Raw genomic sequence first — 23,178 nt, 5'->3', positions numbered from 1 at the left:
GCACTGCAGCGCTGCGAGCTATTTTTAGACTGTGTGTGAACATGCAAATGAGCGGTGACGCGCACAGAGGACTTTGCTTCCTGTTTAGCGTGTTATTGAGTTTTATAATTTTGATTTGCAAACAATGATACATGCCTGTAATTAAAACGCTGATTTTTCTGATTATAATATTACAAATAAGGTTTTGAATGACTAGGGTGTGAATGATGTTGGGTTTTAAAACTGAAACTCAGAGAGGAGTGTGTTGGGAGACTGGCATGTAGTCCGCAGTGCAAAGGTGGGCGTCTTGCCTGCTGGTCTATTTAACAGTGATGAAAATGATATTAAATAAATCTCTCAGTGTGTTGATACAGGTGGCTACGGGCCTGGACCAACTGCCCCCACAAGCACAGCGGCCGAAGCAAATTATAGTAATGGAAACCAAACTCAGCAAGAATCAGCAGCTGTGGAAAAGACAGCAGCTAGCAGAGAATTAAAGGAGAAATTAAGAGAAGTTTTTAATTCATAAAATTGGGGCCAACGGACTTGTGCAGGTTGGGAAGGCGTCCGGAGCATCACAACAAAAGGTGAAACAAAAACACACACAAGCAGAGAAATGTGAGAGAGAGGCACGTGCTAGAGAAATGCCTCGTTTGAGAAAAAAACGTCAAATTAGCCCATTTACAAACGCACACACACGCAATGAAGAAACAGCTTACACCCATGAACACGTGAAGATTTTCCAGCAAGTAAAGCAGTGAAACTTAACATATACCTGCCGTTAAATAATAAAGTTTATCCACTACTAACAAATAAATTCTCTGGGTTGCAGGACAACAACTTAACTTCAAAAAAAAAAAAAAAAGACACGACAAATTTAGTGGTTAATAAAAGTCAAATTGTGACATTTCTGCTGATTGAGTAATACAAGTGATTACTAAATGAAAGAAAATTCAAATTTTTGTGCTTTTAAACATGATCTTAAGAATTTTAACATGTACCTGTATTGTCCTGTCAGCTTAGTGGGTCATGAGTGGATTATATGGAGAGAAAAAACAAAAAATGGGGGAGAGAAGGCTGACACAGGGCCTGGTCCCGTTGTTTCTCCCCTCTCTGAATAATGCAGCCAAAATAACATCATTTTCCTGTTCGTTTGTTTTTGTTTTGTGTTTGTTTTGTTTTTTCTCTTTATGTTTGATTACAGGCTGCTTTGTCGGCCCGGGAAACCGAGGCTGACCCTGGACTCCTGCTCTCCCCCCTACCATCTTTGCTCTCTCCTTTACCATCTTTGATGTGACCCTGACCAAATGCTAAAGCAGCTGGACCCACAACAACAACCTGAAAATGTCAACAGTGCTGCAAGAAAACGATCTCATGCAGCAGAGACGGAGAGCGTTAAATCCAAGGCCCGTTTCACTACACGGGGAGATTTCCGTCAGCGTCTTTTCTTTCTGAGAAGACTGAGAAAGGCCCGGCTCCCACCACCGATTCTGACCACCTTCTATAGAGGAACTATCGAGAGCATCCTGAGCAGCTGTATCACTGTCTGGTTCGGGAACAGCACCATGCCGGACAGACAAGCTCTACAGAGGGTTGTGAAATCAGCTGAGCGCACCATCCGCTCCGAGCACCCTGACCTGCACGCAATCTACAGCAGGCGGTGCTGGACCAAGACCAGGAAGATCGTGAAGGACCTCAGCCATCCCAACAACAGACTGTTCTCTCTGTTGCTGTGTACGTGACAAATAAACATCTGGATTTGGAAAACGAGGCACTCGCAAAGCCACCAGCATTGTGCCTGATCGGACACACCCCTCTCACACACTCTTTACATTCTTGCCATATGGAAAAAGACAGCTTCAGCTGACAGAGCTGTGACGAGACGCCCGTTAAGCCCAGATGAAAAGAGAGGCCGAGCAAAACCATGCTGACCTTAACCACTCTGCATTAAAACTGTGCAGGACAGTGACGGACCAACAATGACCATCGGGCAGCAAAAAGGGCGTGCCAGAAACAGGAGGAGTAACTGAGGTCAGGAGGCACCTCAGAATGGACAAAACACCAGGAGAAAATAAGCTGAAGGCACAGGTGTCGGGGCTCGGCCAGGAGCCGACCTCTGAGAAGAGCCGAACAGCAAAGCCGCAAAAGGCCGTGGAGCAAAGCAAGGAAAACATCAATGGACTTGAATCTGAAGTGGACGGAAAAGATTGTGAGGTTTCTGCCCTCAGTAAGAGCTCAAGGCATCAGAGCAGAAAACTGAGCGTGGCTCAGGAGGAGCTGGCTGATTATCGAAACCATCAGACTTGGAGTCCCAGACACACGACTTGAAATCAGGCTCAGGACCTCAGCAAGGAGATGAGAATAAAGCAGAACGAGCAGCAGTGACAGCAGCTGAACTTTGACCTGAACAAAATCTTGAATTGGCTGGGAGAAACAGAGGAAGAGCTGGAGCAGCAGCGTAGACTGGAGCTTGACACTGACATCCAGACGATTGAGCTGCGTATCAAAACCCTGAAGGAGCTACAGAAGCAAAAGGGTCAAGCTAAGGAGGAGGGCAGGACCCCAGGGCACGCTTCAGGCCGTGGTTTACCCAGAACACCAGAACAGGAAAGTGATGAACACAAACACCCACACAAACACATCCATCCACATGCACTGACTCAGAATGAAGAGAAACACACATATGCACAGATACACTCGTTGATTGAGTGAGAAATGACACACACACGTGCAAAAGGAAAAAATAAAAAAAAAACGAAATGCTGATTCAATTCACTGAAGAGTGATCCACACACACACACACATTTACAAGCTTGTGCAATAAAGAGTGATACACACACGCTGATGCAATGAAGAATGCTTTACTAACAAATGCTGCACACGAACATCCAAATATGGAGTCGGGTACAACTATAAGAACTCATTGATTGTTTATTGGTTAAAATGTATTTCATGCCACACAGAGGGCATCTGTGTAGATGTAGGGGACAAGGTCTAAAGTAGTTTGGTTGTGAAAACAATGTCTGTGCGTGATGTCTGTTTATGGCTTAAGGCCTCCACTGAATTGTGTATTGTGCTTCACACACCCTGATAAGGAGCAGTGGTACAGAGTGAAAATGATGAGTGAACGGTGTGAGTTTGATTTCGGAGAGAATATGAAATGGTTGTGTTGATTTGACTCAGTTGTTTAAGTTTCTGCCAAAGCAAAACATTTGTGTGTAACCAGTGTCTACTATTGAATTAAGTTGATCCAACATGTATTTGTCAGTGAAAAAAAAAAAGAAAAGGAGTTATGGTGCCTGTATGCCTACACAATATAGTGTGTGAAGTTTTAGTTGATTTTTGGGTTTTGTTTGACACTAGGTTGATTCTATCAGTGAGGTTTGGATTGTTCTCTTTCTCTAAGAGAGAGAAAGATGGTTTGAACTTTGGACATGTTTCCAATGGGCCCCAGTATCTGTTATTATATGAGTGTTTTATTGTTTACGTTTGTTTTTTCTTTTGTTACAGTGCACTGAGATAAGAACATCAGAGAGGTGTGATCCACCGGTGGTGACATTTTGGTATTTTGTGAGTTCCTGATTTAACAAATCAGCTCTTTAATCCAGGCCTGAGAGATTGAACTTTAAAGCGCTATAAAATATTCTTATTGAAAACAGTCGCAAAGTATTTTTTCTCCATGATTATAATGGGCTTGGGAGAAAATTCACTTATATGGGACACTGATCCTGAAGCCTAAAAGGATTGCAGCGAGTCAATCCAGTCCAAAGAAGGAAAAACAAACAAGGAACTGTTTCCTTTAAAATGATGACGTCATCTTGCTGGTGATGGAGCCTCGAATAGGCTGCGCGTGAGACTCCATTATCAGCAATATCTGGTATGAATGTGTGTGGAGGTATGCATGACTGGACTGTGATGGACTGACGACTAAAAGTTTAACTGACTTGATACTGAGACAAAAACGGTGCCGACTTTAGGATTATTGAATGTCCACAGACAATTCACCCAGCCTGTAAAAGAAGGGTGGATGTTTTGTCTTGCTTTGTTTTGTTTGCAAGAACAGAAGAATGACAGAGACTAAAGAGCTGTAGCTTCACAGCAGTGTGAACTGCAGACTTAACCCTTTGGTTGCTAATTTTGAGTTACTGATGTTTGCATTAAGAAAATTGTGTTTTAGTAGCTGTGTTTCAATTAATTTATCATATTATATGGTTGGGAATGTTAAATGCTAAAGTGAAGAAAAGGTTTGATTCCACTCATGACTGAACATGTTATTATTAACCATAGTGGGTCACTGTAAAAAGTCAATTAATTTTTTAGAGGTAAAGAACAAAAACAAACAAACAAACAAAAAAACCTCCACCGAGGTCTATGAATAACAGGGGAATGATAGACAGCCACACTCAAAATGGAGATATGTAATGATAAACACCGGTCCCCGTCTTTTGGGCGCTTTCTTGAAGTAGTCAACAATTTAAAAGTAAGATAAAATAACAGGGGCATGTGCTGAGGGGTGGTGCTGCACAAGAACAAGAGTAAAATAAAGAAAATATTGTTTTTAGTTTGGAGAAGTGCAAATTAAAATGTACCATTACACTCAGAGGATCAATATGAAGTTTAATATATGTTAATTTTGAATGAAGTACATGACTGGTGACTGTTCTGTCCTGAGCTTTTGTTTTTACAGCACCCGCTTGATCACACCAACAGTTTCTCGCCACCGAAGAGGGGTACTTGCAAAAAATAGAGAATGGGGAGGAATATCATCAAAACTGGAAAAAGGTAATCCCCAAAAGGGGGTGATAACGCCATAACTTTCACCTATGGTCAAATTCTTAAAATTTGACCCTGAACTTAAAAATTCTTCAAACATTTAGAGACAGAGTGGAGGTTTAGATCAACACATATCATAAACCACATAAGGCTGGAGCATTTGAATAAAAAAAAGTGAATTGATACACAGCAAAAAAAAAAAAATGTTGATCATATTAAGTATGTTTATTCAAGGGTGTAGAGAAGATTATTATTATTAAAGACAACAAATGAAATAACGAAAACTAGAAGTGGAAAAATTTGCATTAACGGTAATAAAATCAAAACAAAAAGGAAGACTAACTAAAACTGTAATGAATGTTCACAAAATTAACTAAAATTAACTGGATTTATAGCAAAATCTGTTTAGTTGCATTGATAAGTATTTTCATTTTTTCTTTTTCTTTTTTCTTTTTAAGATAAATCAAGTGTTGGGACGGTAAAATAAACACATTACAAAAACAAAATTGTTTTTAACTAATTTATTTAAATTTTATAACATGTGCACTACAGTGCACAAGGGGAGTTCATTGATCACGAATGTGAAATTAACAACATTCAAGAGCTATTTAAGAAGATTACATGTTCCACTGAAATTTTTGTAAGCAGGATATTAAAACTGATCTACAGTTTTATGATATTGTTATCATAAAACTGTAGATCAGGGATCAAATTAGAAGTCACTGACACTTCACTAGCTGTAAGCCATTGGTTCAGGAACAAGTGATTGCACTGGGCTTTCTATTTCACAAAAGTCAATTTATTTATGATATCTGAGGAAGTACTGTGATTTTTTTTTTTTTATTTGGAGACACAAAGGAACATTTGGCACTTCCCACATCTCACATATGTTTTACTGTTGCACCCAACCATCTACAACGGAAATGCCTTGGACTCTTAACTATTTCAGGCAAGTGGAGTGAACCATATTTTGCTACACTCTCATCGGACGGGGGCTTCCTTTTATTGATCTTTGGAGAGAGATCTCAATTACTGGTACTATTCAAGCCTTGTTCACATGTTTGTCCCAGGGTTCTCAGCCAAGAGGAGCTTAAACTCCAGATACTGTGAGTTCTTTTCACACATTGAGATCACTGATAACTTTTAGCAACGACGTGATCTTGTAGAAACAATTAGGTGTTATGGATTCAACTATAATTGCGACTCTTATTTTTTACTTTACTGAAAAAGATTTCTGCATTTTACCCATATTTTATTTTTAACTCAAAATCGAAAATTCTAGATTCTCCTACATGTTGGTTTTGCACCAAATAGGATGACAGATTTTAGGTGGCCCTGTGTTTTCCTCTATTACATCTGCCACTGCATCTCGATAATCTTTGTGTGGCTCTTAGTGGGTTCTCACCCTTCCCTACCTGGCTCACATGACTCTTATCTTTTGAAAAATCTATGTTTGAATCTCCCTCAATAATTCTGCTATGAATTCTCTCTGCCTTTGTCAAAAGTTGTCTATTAGGAAACAGTGAAACAAATATAAGTACAAAGTCCCAATGTGTAGAGCACACATTAATAAATTAGTCATGTTCTCTGTGAAACTAAATAAGCCTAATTCTTAAAGACCCCTCAAATTATTTACTAGATGTTTATTTTTTGAATAAAATAAAAATCTGAGTTTAACAAAACATTTTAAAGGTAAATATCAAGCTTACCTTTCTTTCTTCCATAAAATGTGCTTGTGGGCACGCCAGCCATTTTGAAAAGGTGGGAAAAACAATTGACAAGGCCACACCCCCACACATGTAATATAATTTTAAAGGTACTGTTGTCCTCTCTAAGAAACATCAGGACTTAGAGGAGTGACAAGTAGAGTATGAGAGCTACAAGCAAAAACTAAATGTGTACTACATTGCGCAAAAATGAATTACTGGGCCATCAGGGGGTTATGAGGGACATTTATGACACGAAAAATCCCACAAACCTTAAAGTGCACTTGAAAAGCTCACACAAGAAGGTTAACCTAGCTTACCTAGAAGACCTCATCAGGGGGAGCACTCTCCCCCTCCTTGAAGAGCTCCCCCACTCAACCCGCATCCCCCGAAAACAGCTAACCCCAGATAAGGCAGCGTGATGTATCCCGAGATAACAGGACTGGGACATCTAAATAAATGTGTGAAACAATCGCCTTCAAAAAGGTTATTAATCCACTTCAACCAAAATTAGGAACACTCGGTGCGGCAAGAATTAATAGCTATTAGTCTCAACACCCAAGGATAACCAGAAGAGCATGATTGATATGATGGAACTGAGATTTTGTTACACTTAATTTTTGCAAAACACAAATAAAACTAAATTGAAACTAAGGATTTTCAGAAAATAAAAACTAGACTAAACTAGCAAAGAATTGGTAAAAACTAATTACAACTGGTAAAAATTGAAAATCTGGAGTTGAAACTAAATAGAAAATAACAACTAATGAAAATGGCGAAACGTTTAAAACCCTGGTGCAGAGATTGGCAAATCTGACCAGGAAATGTATAAGATGGATTGTCAGGACAGTCAGCGTTAAAGCCACTTTCAGTCCATACTAGGATGGCATTGGACATCTTCGGGGCAGGAGAGGGTTGGTGTGACCGAGGTGTGGTTTGGCTTGTTGCATGTATATTTGAGATCATATGGCTCTGGATGGACCAGTTACCAGGGCATGGAAGGAGGACAGACTCATTAAAGGAGGAGAAGGAATTTCCTGGGATTGGAGATCCTCTGGGTGAGTGGTTGATTAAAAGCATGCATAAAATAGAAGTTATCTGTTGTTATTGATTGGTAATAGATTGATAATTGGCCACATTTACAGCTGTATTGACTTGTTGTGGACGTAGTCGACTTCAGGTTTAAACACTCTAATTAACAGGTTGAAAATAGTGACATTAAAGGAAGAGTATGCAGCGCCACCCTGTCAGACGCCAGTGATGATGGAGCTCACTGATGAATCAGGTGAGCTGGATTCATGGCTGATTCAAAACTAAGATCCCCCTGCTGTGGTTAGTAAGGGGAGAACAGGGGGAAATAAAATTAAGAGTAAAAGAGGCATTTACAAACGTTTATGGGTCAAGTGAAACGGGATAAAAGGGGGTGTTATACTGTTATTTTAATATCAGCATTATTATTGTAGGAGAATCATGCAACAAGCATTGCATCGATGATCGTTTATTGAAGCTTTTGACCTTGTACTAACATCTGTGTTCCTGTGATTGTTATAACCTCTGATGAATCTTTATTTACAGGTGTTAGGATAATGATATAATTTTTCATTGCAGGTGTAACCATGATCATTTTTATACATATTGCAACTTGTTGCTCATTGTAGAGTTGTGCTCAAGTTAATAAGGGTTAAAAGCTACAGTCAGCGCGAATGTCTGACTGATCTATTGAGGGAAAAGGCTTCGAGCATAGAAGGCCGCACGCGCTTACAAAACACTGATATCATGTTATTCTTTGTGATTTTTTCTTCAATTATGTCTTTAAGTTTAGTTTAAGTAGTGGCAGTTAATTAAACGACATTTATTAAAATATTAAATACCTGAGTCAGAACATTACACGCGGATCACCTTAAGAGTCTGGGAAACTTTGTAGCTGCCTAACCTTTTCTTTTAATGTTCTAGCTCCGTTGATTTGACACATTGGAATGTGTCAAAAAAGGGGGGGGGGGGGGGAAGTGGAGCTTTAACATCAAACAAGGATTATTTGAACATTTTATAACTTCATTTGTGTCTTTAATACCTTAGGTATGGTAAAGCTTAAGCTAATAGCGGTCCGAGAAGACGGACCTTTTAGAGAATCAGTGAAAAAGTATAAATCATCACTTTCATGTTTAATCATTACTCATTGAAATGAACTGAGTAGCGTTTAGAAGATTTGTTAATTTCTTTGTCTTTTGTTAAAAAGAGGGGTTTCAATAATTTTCAGACATATCTTGCAAATGTGCTTATAACGAGTTGGCACTCGGCCTTTTGAAGGTCAGAAGCTTCGTTCGGCGTGACTGTCCGGACTGATAAAGTGTAGGAAATGCCTTGAGTGCAGAGGGCTAAATGCAAACACACTTACACACACATAGGATATGATTAGAATAAGTCCCTGGGACATTCTGAATGTTTTAGGCCAATTCTGAGTCACTAGAAGGTCAGTAGATAACAACATTAGATTATTAGGGTTAGGAAGAGAGGTGTTTTGGTTTTCTGTCTCTTACAGGGAAAGGAACAGACACCAGACGAGGTCACAGATATGCGAGGATCCTCCGCAGCAGAGACAGACACAGTGACTGCCGAGACATCAACTGGGTCCAAGGGTCATGGCGTTTGGGCTCCAGCTAGTCACCACAAAAGGATGGATCCCATAAACACAGCAATAACCATGAAGGGTTTGGCGGAAATCCGGGAACACCAGACCAACGAAGTTCGAGAGGCTTTTGGGGAAAAAAAAGGGGGCACCTTCCTGTTCCTTTTTCTGGAGGATACACAGATCGTTGTTTGAAATCGGGGCAGAATAATCCCCTGATCTGTGCCACGACTGAAGGGTTGTCTAACCCCTAAGGTTGAAGAATGAAGAGCAGGGGATCACCCAACTGGACGACACTGGTAGCTGCAGCAATAAAATAAAGGCTAAAAGCTGTGGGAGACCTGGGGAGTGTCATCTGTACCCGCTATTGTTGGAATAATAGTTTTTCTAGCATCTGAACTGCGCAAACACAGAGGTCATCCCACATATGGTTCGCCCCTCAGGGGGACAAAGGACCTCAGGAGTGAGAAGAAATGAACCCGGCCACACTGAATTGAAGGGTGTTGGTGAGGTCATTATTCTAATGACCTCATCAGGGGGAATTGTTAGATTATAATATTATTTTATGCCATGCTATACCCCTAATTAAAGATTGTGAATTATTATGTAATTTTAGTTTGCATTATTCTCCTGAATTAGAAGAAGCTGATAACTATTGCATTAGTTAAACTGATGTGCATTATATTAAACTGTTGATTTATTGTGAATGAATGATATTGTTTTATGATGCATTATACTGCTGAGTTATAAGAAATACTGTTTGCAGAAAGTCATCGCCTTATTTGTCTGATTAAAAGAGAACAGAACATGCTGGAGTTTTCTGCCCCAGCTCAGCAGGAGCAGATAAACGGGGAGCCAAGGTCGTAGCTTAGGTGCTGTGTGAGAGAAAGCATGTGAATGTTTAGGTTTTATGATAAGGTGGAGACACCAGAGGCTATAAAAGTTTGAGCAATGCTCCACCATTTTGAGATTTTGAGGCTGTCTGCATTAGTGTCCATCTCCCACGCGTGTGATCATTAAAACCATCATTTGACTCAACCCGACCGGACCAGTGTTGTTATTGTGGTTTTTCTCTTGTCTCCATCCCCAATATTTTTGAACCTTAACACACTATAGATCAACTTACCTCAGAATATATAAAGCATATAAACAATTACAGCAATATGATGCAACAAACACAGCAGTACTAATAATCCTAAATACTCAAAGCTTCATAGAACTGAAACAAACATTTATTTTTAGTTCCATTCTGCTGCTGATACATACTTTAGGTTTCTGAATATTAAACTTGTTTCTGCCTTTCATAGTGTGTAACTTGAAGGCCCTGAGTACTTTCTCCTGCACTGAAAACACTGGGATGATAAAATTATTTGAACATTACCTAATGAGACTGATTCAGGACAGACAATTAGTTATTTTAAACTTTTCTAGCAGTCCTTCACAAACAGGAAACAGTCTGTCTATTCTCTCCATCTGTCAGCTGCTGCTGGCTCTTCCTCCTCCTCTTCCTCACACACTACTGAGTTTGTCCTGGTGGATCATCAGGGGTGCAAAGCCTCACAGATGATGTGCAGCAGTGGGTCCCTCAGTCTGTCCTCACTCTGGACACTTGCAGTTGTCACACATGGAAACCAAACGTGTGATAAGCTGCAGGATTCAAACACAAGTGTAACTTATAAATACATGTTCATATTACACAATCAGAGAGAAAGAAACAAAGAGATTGCAGGACAGACAGACAGGTGACAGTCTCAGGTATACACACTGCTACAAAACAGCACAAGAGAAGGAGGATTTAGTGTTTGTGTTATTACAAGTGCTAAACAAGAAGAGTTCCCAGATGGTACAGTGGACACATATGTGACTCCTGTGATTAAAGCATCTTTCTTTCAGCTTAACGAGTGAACCGTCAGCTCGTTCAAACACACATTAAAGTCTGTTTGGCTCGACACCACCGAATAGAGGCAGCAATATAACATAGCTAACATTAACAGTGCAGTGAATCCTGCTTGTACCGTGATATTCAGGACTGCAAACCGAGCAGCATCACTGACTTTCAGCTTGTTGTGTTTGTGGATATATGACTGACTTTAATTATCCATAAAATCATCACATTCTCTGTAAGATTAAGGTCAACTATTGAACGGCGTATATTTTAAAGTAAAGACTTTAAAACCAAGTGAACGCTGAAAGTACAAACATTGCTAATGTCACATAATTTTGCTGACATGTGGCCAACAGTAATGTTTTAATGTTCTTCGTTATTAACCCTTTAAAGCTGGTCGGAGCGGGCACGCTCTGTTTTGCGTAACTATTTTTAAATCCCTGTAGAACCAGTGTTCCAGATTAACTGGCGCTTAGATTAACTGGATTGGGTCGAACAGATGTGTGGCAGACTTGCGTTTCAGGAGCTGCTACCGACAAACCAGCAAAAAAAAAAAAAAAAATGCCAAATGTGTCATCTGTGACCAGAGGTGGGTAGTAACGAGTTACATTTACTCCGTTACATTTACTTGAGTAAGTTTTTGAAAAAAAAATTACTTTTAAAGTACCTTTTTTGCACTATACTTTTTACTTTTACTTGAGTACATTTGTAAAGAAGAAAAGGTACTTTTACTCCACTACATTTGCAAAATTCGACTCGTTACTTTTAAAAAAAAAAAATTTGTTTAACACATTAGATAACATGCCGCCAGTGGAGTTTCCGGTAACTTTTTTACCAATGAGATGTGGCCATGCAGTCACATGACCAGTTTGAAACTGTGGTGGGCAGAGCGGCCCAAGCGTTTCAAAGTAGGCACAAGGGTCTCCTCTGCTGCTTTCCTATTGTTCAGGTAAACTGCCAGTTACATTTTTCAGGCAAATTTGGGAAGTGATCTCAGACCTCTGATGCCGTCAGAATTCAGCCAGTAGCTTTAAATAAAAGGTTAAATGTATGAAAATAAGTAAGATGAAATATGAGTTATAGATATATAAAACCTCACTGCTGATGCCGAACGAAACCTGAAGAATATATCACAGTGTCAAAGTTACTAAACATTACTGTTAATGACTTTGCTTGTAACGTCTCTTCATGGATGAAGTGAATCTGAAAACACTCCCAGTATGATGCTTTAAAAGAAAGATGTCCAATCAAACAGAATTGCCTAGAATATGTAAAATGTTATAATGTTGTTGCTGTTTTTAGGACAAAAACAAGCTGTCTCAGTCACCATGTATTGATCAGCCCGATCAGTTTAAACCTGCTATCAGTCATCTCCTGCTATTCATTATCAGCTGCTTTCTATTTTCATGAACACACTCAGTTTCACTGCTCTCACTTCATCATTTTCCCCCTCCTGGTGTCAGAAAAATGATGAGTTTAAAAAACAGTTGAATGTATCAAAGTAGAGACAGCTCAATGACCCACTCACTCTCCATGGCCTCATTATAAATCACTTTAATGAAAATTCATGTGAGGGTAATACTCCTAACACCTTAATGTGGTGACTTTAATATAAGTACATTCTGAGTTGAAGTATCCCACATGTGAATAAAAATATTTTTAAAAGCCTCTGAATATGCGAGAGAAGCTCACAACCTGATGATGCCAGAAAGTTCAAACAATGATTCATAGTTGGTGTGAAGGAGCATCTTAATTCAAACAGAAAAGTGTTATTGGTGTGATGACTAATGAAGACAGGAAACCACAGAAACACAAAACCTTGTAATATGTAATGCTGAAGTTAAAGGTTATTTTGATCAGTGTTCTTTAGGGTTATTTAAAAGTATTTCCTTGGACATTAAAAGCAGTTTATAGAGTTAACCTGTAGGAAGACTCCATGTCCCTCAGGTTCGAATTAATCATCCCCTTTTGGGCTGCAAATGTACTGCACAAGGGCCACAGTAATAACAGAAATTCAGTTTGACTTCACCTCACACTGTCCTCATACATTTCCTGCACTGCCCTCACATACTTCTCTGCCACTCTTCACATCCTCATATTGTTTCTCTCTTGGCACAACAGAGTCATGTATAGAGTTACTTAGATAGTTTGGCCTACATAAACATAAACATAGACAAACAGAGCTGAAAAAAATTGAAGTTGGGCCTGTTCATACAATACAAACATCCAACTGAGTACTAATTTACAGGAAATGTACAGCAACCTGTGCACCAGTGGTCTATAAGACATTATCACGTTACATGTGGAGAAGTTTAATCAGTAGTATTTATAAAGTATAAAAACATTAAGCTGTGGAAGATATAAAATACAGCCAGAGTCAAACGGTCATTTTGAAGAGTGGGTGGCAGGGAATATGGAGAATATCATATGACACAAGTCACTCAAGAAAAGTGTGACTCACACAGAGAAGTGAAAACTGCTACAGAAACCCAGGGTCACGAGTAACTGTTAACTCATGTTCACAAGTAAACTACATAGTAGTCGTGTTTAAATGCTCACTGGTTGCATTTATCTAAATGTGCAGTGGAAGGTAAATTAAGTTTATAGATATAAATCCAGATTTATTCAAAAGGAGTAAAATGATAACTTTTTTCCTTAAAATAATAACTAATAATAACTTTTTTTAAATCTAGAAACACATAAAGTCATGACACTCATTCTAGATGCACAGTAGCACCTTTGGATATTTTGCTTTTGATCTGTCTTTTAAGGCTTTATGTCTGTTTTTATGGTATTTTAAGCATTTTAAATCACTTATAATATTTCTGTTTCTAAACTATATTGTTTTTTTTTTTTAATTTAGCTTTCAATTATGAGAGATAATAAATCTCATATCCATCACATCCAATGACAATAGCAAGTGTCTATTCTCTCTTGAGTGCAGGTATTTGAGTGTGAGTCCTCTTGTACTCCTGGTTTAACTGTCTGGTGCATTTAAAGGGTTAAAGCTGAATCCACTTCTTCCCACTTTCTACTCATATCTGTTTCCACTGTTTTGCTTTGTTTTTAGAAGTTTTTATTTCTTTCGCCTCGCTGTCCCTCGTATTATTCCCTTCATAAACTTTGGTAAGTGACAGCTTTCAGTGGTTCTCTGTTCTCATCTCTCTCTGATGATTTAATTGGATTAGGCTCCTGTGGTGGGGCGTGGTCTGCGGTGCCATGCAGGGAGGGCGGACGCACCTGCATGGCATCCTTAATCACGCCCGCCTAGTTAAAAACACGGGGACTCAGGGGTTTGGGTGTGTTGTGGTGTGACAAATATTGAATAAAATGGCTCAAACCTATGATCCCTGGACCCGCCGTGTCTCAGTCACACCACAGCTCCTTAAAAGGCTTTTTACAGCTCTTTAGTAATATAAAAAAGACTCTTGACAAAGTACACAATGAGCTTGAAATAAGGAGGTGTTTGCATAAAAAGAAGTCCTCTGACAAATCAGCACGTGGCATGTGAAGCCTACTCTAACCCTACTGCTGAAATAAATGTTACTTAAAACATTTATTTCACTGTATTGCGTCTTTTTATTTTTATCTTATTGATAGGTTTATAGCTTGTACCTATCCGCTGGAACGTTGAAGACAATATAATTACACTGCAAAGCAAGACACAAGTAGGCAAGCTTCTTCATGTTTCTCGTGCACGGGAGAGACCGAAGAGGCGCCGTTCCCTCGCCTGACCCGGTTGCTCTCGTCCGTTCTCCCGTACCACTGTTCTTTTATTGAGGTTACATGAATATACATAGGTTCATTAACATATGACGTCTACATACACACAAAGAGTATCTTGCCTGTGTATGTGTGTGTGTGTGTGTGTGTGTGTGTGTGTGTGTGAGGTCAAGATGTGACCCTGTGAAGACTCCCCAAAGCTGGTGCCAGGACGTCTGGGTCCATCTAACAAAAGGCTCTTATACTTAAACAGATATATGTGTGCTTGCTATACCATAAATTTTATTGTTTGTAATGATTTTATGGTATTTTTAATTTGGTTGTTGTTTTGATCTGTGTTGTTCAGCACTTTGGTCTGCCTGGTGTGTTCTTAAAGTGCTATACAAATAAACGATGATGATGATGATGATGATGATAAATCAATAAGAAAAGATAAACTCTCCTAGGGAGTATGTGATTTATACCAAGGACACTCTAGAGGAATGAATGCACTCCCTTCTACACAGAGTTGTTACTTTAGGATGAAACATTCTTTCAATCTACAAATGATTATATACTTCTAAGCATATGTGAGTAAATGTTTCTAAGCATAAATGACAATCAACAATACAAAACCTATCACTTATACTTATACTTTTATTTAGTGTCACCTGCTACTGGATGCAGTCAAATCATGTTAGATATGTTATGATATGATATGATATCTTTATCTTTATGATATCTACCAGATTATTTACTGTTTTTAGTCAATGAACCCAAATCTACATCGTCAATCCAAGATGGCGCCAGTGTGCACGGCATGCTGTCTGGTATTATACTCTCTCTGTGCTGCCATGATGTCTTTGCGCTACTTATCTATGATGAAACTCTTTGAATCTTTGGCCGTTGAATCACAAAACGCCTGATTTGAAATGGAAACCAGAGAATTTTCCTCCGCTTCCAACAGACATTTCTGACTACATACGCCGCCTACCATTTACCCTTCCATACAGGAAACACTTAACTAGATGGGGTAAACGGGGTTATATCCATGTTTGCATCAAGGCTTACCTAAATTCACATGAAGTGATTAATCATCATGCACTTATGGATATTCTACCTTCTTCCCCTGCTCTCTGGGACCATTCTAGCTTCAGATTGTTCTGTCATGACCAGATTTGCCCTGGTGGACTTCATGCTCACTTGGACCTACCGTTTGAGCTTCCACCTATTCAGAGTTGGGTGCGGTCCTTCACGCGTCGTGGACACGCGTTGAGGTGCGAATTTGTACGCGTCAAGTTAGAGGCGTCTGGCATGTTCTTGGTCGCGTCTATCGTGTTCGGTGTGAACACACGGTTATGGTATGACCGTGTTTTAATTGTTGACAATTTCAACATCCATGTTTGTTGTGAGGATGGTCCACTAGTTAAGGACTTCCTTGCTCTTATTGACACTTTTAATCTCATTCACATGCTTGATCTGGTACTGTCTTATGGTCTGGATGTTTGCATCACAGATATCAAGGACTCTGGAATTTCAGATCATTTCCCAGTTATGTTTTATATTGCAATAGGCAATGTGGGGTTGAACAGTGAGCGTCCTTTGCACCAGATGCGCATGATTAATTTTCAAACCATTGTTCACTTCTCTGCTGTGTTTACTAGACATCCAAATTTACTTTCCCCTGAATGTGAATATCTCTGCCCCACTGCAACCACTGTTTAACTGTCTTCATGATGTCAAAGTCTGGTTATCACGTAATTTTCTCTCCCTGAATGAAAATAAAACCGAAGTTATTGTTTTTGATAATCATACCCTTAGGGCCAGCTAACTGATACTCTTTTTTCCTCTTGCTAGCCTTTGCTCCCACACTGTAAGAAACCTCTGAGTATTTTTGGATAGCTTTTTTAAATTAGAAAAGCAAGTGTCCACAGTGGTTAAAACCAGTTTTTTATCAGTTATGTCAGATATCCAAAGTGAAGCCCTATCTTCCTCTGAAAGACCTTGAAAAACATTAATGCATTTATCACCACTAGACTGGACTACTGCAACTTTCTCTACTTGGGCCTCCAACACTCTTCTCTCTGTCGTTTGCAGTTAGTTCAAAATGCTGCTGCACGCCTTCTAACTGGTACTAGATAATATGATCACATCATTCCACTTTTAGCTAACTTGCATTCGCTCCCTGTCAAATATATATTTTAAAATTCCCTTGCTCACTTTAAAAACTTTTAAGCAACTTGGCACCTAGCTATCTAACTGAACTCCTCTACTTGTAAACCTCCCAAAGAGCACTAAGATCTTCTAATCAGATGCTCTTAGTACAACCAAGGTCTTGACTGAAGTCCAGAGGTGCTTGTGCCTTTAACACTGCAGCACCAGACTCTGAAATAACCTTCCTGTTGATATTTGTTCTTCAAGTCTATTTGGTCTTTTAAATCACGTCTTAAAACTCACTTTTTTATTTTGGCTTTTGAATCAAACTAGTTGACTATCATCTGGCTTGCTTTATATGTTTGTCACCTGTGTTGTTTGTTGGTATGTTTTGTTTGTTAATGCTTTGTCTTTATCTTTAATTGGCTTTTTGTCTGACCGTGAAGCACTTTGGTCAACACTGTTGTTGTTAAAATTTTGACTTGATTTTGATTTTATTCTATTTAATTTTGATTAATTTTGATTAATTGAAACATCTGAGGCTTTGGGACAGCCAAAATGATATTATTAAGATGACTAAAATGAGTGTCAATGCAGCTGGGACTGATAAACTGAAGATAGATAACTGCACAAGGGCGTAGATTTGGCATGGGCGGAAGGGACATGTCCCCACCAGTATCCAGCAATTACTGAATTGTCCCCACCAATAATTTGATCTCTTCCAGTAAAGAAAAACAAACTCGATAGAAAGAAAAAAAAAAAAACAATCTGTCAACGTCTCATTCACCCAGCAGTGCAGAAAGAGTTAAATTACGTTTTCTACTAGAGTCCTACCTCATGTGACAAATATGGCCAATGTGATTGGCTGTGCCTTTCAGGGAGCTCTATTTAGTTTTAGCAGCGGCAAGCCTGCACTGCGAGGAAGAGAGGAGGATGGCAGCAAAAAGGATATAAGAAATTATTTTTCAAAGAAACCTGTAAGTCACCTAAAGTCAAGCTCTAAAATGTGTCCGTCATAATAACGTTACAGGTTATACTAGGCTTTGGCCCACATCAGTCTAAAATTGTATGTAACCATGAATAACACATTGCCATGTCCACCAGGAGAGACTGGACTGTATAGATATAAAACAAACATGCCAGCAGTTTATCTCAGTTAACGAGAGGAGCAGGCATGTGTTTGGCTCCACATAGTGGACATTGAGTTGTTGTGTGGGCACCAGTAGTCCATGTATGTTGCTGTAACAGTAGTTCATGTTTACAATAAAAAATCCCAGCTCACTGATCTGATCGGGGCAATAGTGCCTAAAATGTTGCATAATTTTGCTGAGAGATCTTTTACTTTGTGGTAATCTTAGATGAGTAGTTTTATGGACAAAAACCACCAGGTCATTCAGTGTTCCCTTCGTGCTAATGTATAAGAGATGTTGGTGTATTATAACTGAAGTAATGTTGTTAAGTCCTTAAAGTCATATTCTTTTATTGTCATGACTGTATTTGAAGGTGTTTTTATTTTTGTATGATACCTGATTTATATGGAATATGGCTGAAGTAAACTAAAGTCTAAAATACTTAGTCAGTAATTTAACATTATATAATTCACATATAAAACTATGAATTGTAATTTTAAATGGTTTAAAAGCATGTAGAATAGCATATGTGGGCAAGTATATTTCTCCTTTTTCTATCAAGAAGCAAAAACAAAAAGGAAAAAAAAAGAAACAGGATGGTTGAATCATCCGTCCCCACCAATGCCAAAACCAAATCTACGTCCTTGTAACTGCATGTCATTTATATTAGCTATGGTCCATTTTACTATGTTCTGGCTTAAACCAGTGGACCAGGGACATGAGACTTAAAAACCACAGTTATAATGGAGAATTGAAGAACATGCTGTTTAACAGGTATAATTGTGATTATAGTGAGTAGATTAATTCTACCACTACTCCTACGGTTACATGCTAAAATATCATCTTTTTAAATTAAACAGGGATTCAACAACAAACCTCTGTTCAGATATACAGAACAATATTTTTCTTTCCGGGTATTCTTTATGTGTGGTTGGAACCAAGAACTGCTGTGGCAGAAGTCCAGAAACTGTAGAAACAAACTCTTATATCAGTGATATATTTTTCATTTTTTCTTTTATCGCTAATCTGAACAGTGTCGAGCTGTTTTTACTTGCAGCTTCAGACAGTTTGCTATCAGATCATCGCTGATACTCCCATCTGAGAGTAAAAATGTTATTATGTCATATAGCAGTTGTCATTTTATACAATTCCTCATATAGAACTTTACCTTCTGAGCTAAAACAAAAATATTTTCTATATGATATCAGTAATGTTCAAACATCAAGTTATTTAATCAGTTTGTTTGTTTAAATACATGAGAAAAAACACAGTGAGGAAGTTATAGTGGGATCAACAGTTTTCCTTGTTTGAATTAGGACGTAGCCAAAGGTGGTCAAAGATCAGGATCATGTGACCTCACAGATCAAATGCAGGAAATCCCGGGTTAGCCATTTACACAGAAGAATAAAATATTAAACTGAGAACATTTCATTTTCAAATGACGGTCTGTTGCTGTAATCCTTCAAATGTTTTGGTGTTATTTGGAAAATACTGCATGCTTTGTACGCTGCCAATGTCTCAGTGAAATATCACACTTCAGGTCTAACAAACTGTCATTGTCAGATGCATAACAATCAATAAAGTTGAAACATTTACTTTTGCTTTTTAGCAAACACGTACACACAGCAGCTAAATACAAATATATGACCATGCACCAATTTACAGCAAGTATAGCAGCCTGTTCACAGTGATCATTATCCGTATTTTATTTATTGATTGGTGTTTTTAACATGTCTTTGAACTATGGAATAAACTGAAGCAGCTGGAGGAAAGTCATACAGAGAGTGAAGTGAAGAACTCTTTGCAGGACAGTCAACTTTGTGGATTTAGTCTCTCAGACTGCTCAGAGCCATCGTCAGGAGCTAGAAGATAAAAAATACACAGTTTACAAATATTTTATCCTTTTCAAGGAAATGATTTGTAGTGATTGTTGTTTTCTGTTTGAATACATGACCCTGCTTTCCAGCTATGAAAGTGAGAGATCAGTGTTATTCAAGTGAGCAGAATATGTATCATGAAAATGATGTAGAACATTTAGCTGAAACAAACCAAAATAAAACATATCAGTTGTAATTTGTTTTGTTTTTTCATTACTTGCACAGATATCTTGTGTCCATTTCCTTTTTAATTTACTTGATTATTTTCTTCTCACGTCATCCTTCTCAGGGACTGTGATCATCTCGGTGTGGCTAATTACTTTAGAATTTATGTGTTTGTATCCAAACTGATCTGGCAGTAAGATTTCGGAGATGAATTCAAAAACTAAACTCAATAATTCCCAAATTCAGATTTCTCACCTTTCTTCTTTTTGTAAGCTACAAATGCCAAAGCTGTGATGATGGTGACAGTTAGAACAACCACTGCAGCACTGATGAAGGTCACAGTGTCAGCTGGCTTCTCTGCTGAACAACACATGGCAGCATTTTATAATAGTAAACAGAAAACTGTGCCGATACCAAGGAATGAGTGAGGAATGACCTGATATGATTGAAACAATAAATGACACAAAACCATTACTACTCGGTCAATACAGATTACTCAGACATTAGTTACTCTTCTTGTGCACGCTGAAGTTGTCATGGTCCTGAGTCTGATGACCCAGCCGTTTGTGTTTGTTATTATTCTATGTTCTTGTTTTTTATGGTCATGTATTCTGTTGCTATTTAGGTTTTGGTTCTGTACTCCCTCTGTTCTTGTTCAGTCAGTTCTCTGTGTCTACATCTTTGCGTGTGTGTTGAGATTCCTGTGTTCTGTATTCAGTTTTGTCTGCTCCTACGTCTCATCTGTGTAATCAGTATCAGCCGTGTCTCCTAGCTGTTTCCTCTTGGTCCTGTTCACCTCCTGTATTTAGTGCCTGCATCTTCCCTTGCTCATCATAGTGTCGTTCCTCATTCTTCACTGTGTGTTCCGTGTGGGTTAAATTGGGCTTAATCCAGTGTTGGGAAGGTTACTTTTAAAATGTATTCCACTACAGATTACAGAATACATGCCCCAAAATGTTTTTGTAACGTATTCCGTTACGTTACTCAATTAGCATAACGTATTCTGAATACTTTGGATTACTTAATGTATTATCATGCTTTTTACAACTACATGAATGTACTATTGCTGTGTGATTGATTACTATTACTGAAGGTTATTCGCCCTACCAATACCAACTAGAATTTTAAATCTTAATGTAAAAGCAGTAACAGAGTAACAGTAGTGTGGACATTAGGTAAGGCTGCACTTTTTGCAGCGATCTCATATAGAAAACTATTCCGTGCGTAAATAAAACAGGTCTGCGGCTCCGAACCTTAGTAAAGGGACCTCTGGCTAATACGCCGGGTTCTGTGTCAGGCTAGCTTCACTTTGTTGTCTGGGTCATCTTTGCTAGTGAGAGACAGAGAGAGGCGTTGAAAGGCTGCTCCGACAGAACTTATTGTTTCGGAGGAAAACACGAACACAGTGTACAGTCGAGTCTTAATAGCTTACTTACAACTGGGCTCGTCAGGCACTCTACATGCTTCCATCTCCCGTTTCTGGTCGGTGACAACTCTCCTTTCCCTCCCTCCCTCGCGCTCACAGACACATAACGGGTATGGCAGTCCATTCTCCCTGCAGCACGGACTACACTGCCCATGAAGCTACATTCTTTACAGTTATGCCTTTAACACTTAATTTTTTGAATATTTTTTTTACAAATATTTCTTCAGGTCATTATGCGGGCCGCAAGTAGAGGTGACATGGGCTGCGAGATTGAGACACAGACATTAGAGCATCTTAATGCGTGTTTTGTTTGGGTTTCCACCAGCGTGGAATTAAAAATAGAGAGGGCATAGCCTAATATATGAAACAGGAAAATGCCGCCATGTAATCCATTTATTTCAACAAAGTAACTGTATTCTGAATACCACCCTTTTAAACAGTAACTGTAACGGAATACAGTTACTCATATTTTGTATTTTAAATACGTAACGGCGGTACATGTACTCCATTACTCCCCAACACTGGCTAAATCATGTTTTAACCCAAACTTACACTACACTTGCATAGACTCATGTTTATGTATCAGCAGTAACAGCAAGCATGAGACGAAGAAAAGAAATGTTTAGTTAATAACTTAATAATATCAAGCTGCAGTTTTATAAACTCTCCAGTCTTACCCCAGTTGGTCCTGATCACTGTTTTGTCCAGTTTGGTGATAATGCACTCCGTCTTTCCTCCAGAACATCACGGCTCTGTCAGGATAGAAACCTGTAGCTTGGCAGCTGACTGGAGAGGAGGGAGTCTTTTGGAGTAGAGACACTGAGGGAAGGACTGTAAAGAGATTGGCAGTTGGTTACGTTTGTCCTTTAATTTTATTTTACTCTAATTTTGAAGCAAGAAACCCATATGAAATTTCTATTCTATTACATTTCATCAGATTGTGTAATTCTACTTGCTGTCTGCAGAAACCTCTTCCCATATCGCAAATACTCCTTTAAAAAGTCAGGGCACTGATAAACTAAAAAGTTTTTATTTGATTCAAATTGATGTTCATGAGCATCAAATCTCATTTTGGTGAGGACAGCGTGTGGTTTAGGAGCGATCCATGTCAGTGTCTTTAGGCCATATGCTAGAAAATCTTCTCTATCATAACCATACTGGTCATATCCATTAATCTCTCCAGTCTCATCATCCCATTCACAGCCCTTCATCCTTTGCAAAATATGAACACCTGAAAAGACAGACAGTAACTGTAACTGTGATAAACCAGTAAGATGTTAGCACAGCTTATACCTGAAACTGCACCTCTACCACAAATAAGCAATTCAAATGCAAAAAAATTTTTTAAAATAAAAATTAAAAAACGATTTAAAGCAAATCGTTTCAGCAATATAAAGTTCAACAAATCCGTACCTTTAGTTTGGTTCAAACGTTGCCTCAAAGTCTCAATTGTACCCTTAAAGAAGTGATGACTTTCATTAGATTGTAAATTATACCACTCCAGGTGCTGTGGATGATCCTCAAAGAATTTAATCCAGTCTTTCTTTGGTGTTGCTTCTCTTACACTGTTGGAGTCACCTATCTGAATGTCATCAACAATTGCAACAGCTACAAACTCTGGGATGCTCTGAGCTCCTGGGCTTTCAGTGAAGAAATATTTCAAGGAGTGTTTTACTGTAAAATTAGGAAGACTTTGAATTAGGAGGGATCCCTTTTATATGCTTTTTTGTATTATTTAAGGAGGTTAAATATGAA

At 38.7% G+C, this 23,178-nt stretch overlaps 1 protein-coding gene and 1 long non-coding RNA gene across 2 annotated transcripts in view; one reads left to right on the top strand and one right to left on the bottom strand.

The window, feature by feature from the left end:
• LOC309699266 overlaps positions 1-23,178 on the top strand; it is a 348,161-nt gene that overhangs the window by 207,465 nt on the left and 117,518 nt on the right. The gene's annotated exons all lie outside the window — the stretch shown is intronic.
• LOC309698156 (major histocompatibility complex class I-related gene protein-like) overlaps positions 19,164-23,178 on the bottom strand; it is a gene marked incomplete at its 5' end in the record, with an annotated part of 63,499 nt that continues 59,484 nt past the window's right edge. The window contains 2 exons of the mRNA XM_082520468.1: positions 19,164-19,817; positions 20,253-20,354. Of these exons, the coding sequence (XP_082376594.1) occupies positions 19,768-19,817; positions 20,253-20,354 (152 nt within the window). The 3' untranslated portion in view covers positions 19,164-19,767. The remainder of the gene's footprint in view (positions 19,818-20,252; positions 20,355-23,178) is intronic.

The sequence above is a fragment of the Aulonocara stuartgranti genome, assembly GCF_965226115.1.
Source record: "Aulonocara stuartgranti genome assembly, chromosome: 22".
Taxonomy (NCBI): domain Eukaryota; kingdom Metazoa; phylum Chordata; class Actinopteri; order Cichliformes; family Cichlidae; genus Aulonocara; species Aulonocara stuartgranti.
Note: the sequence above shows the minus strand (reverse complement) of the source record. Positions and strands in the feature narration are given on the sequence as shown.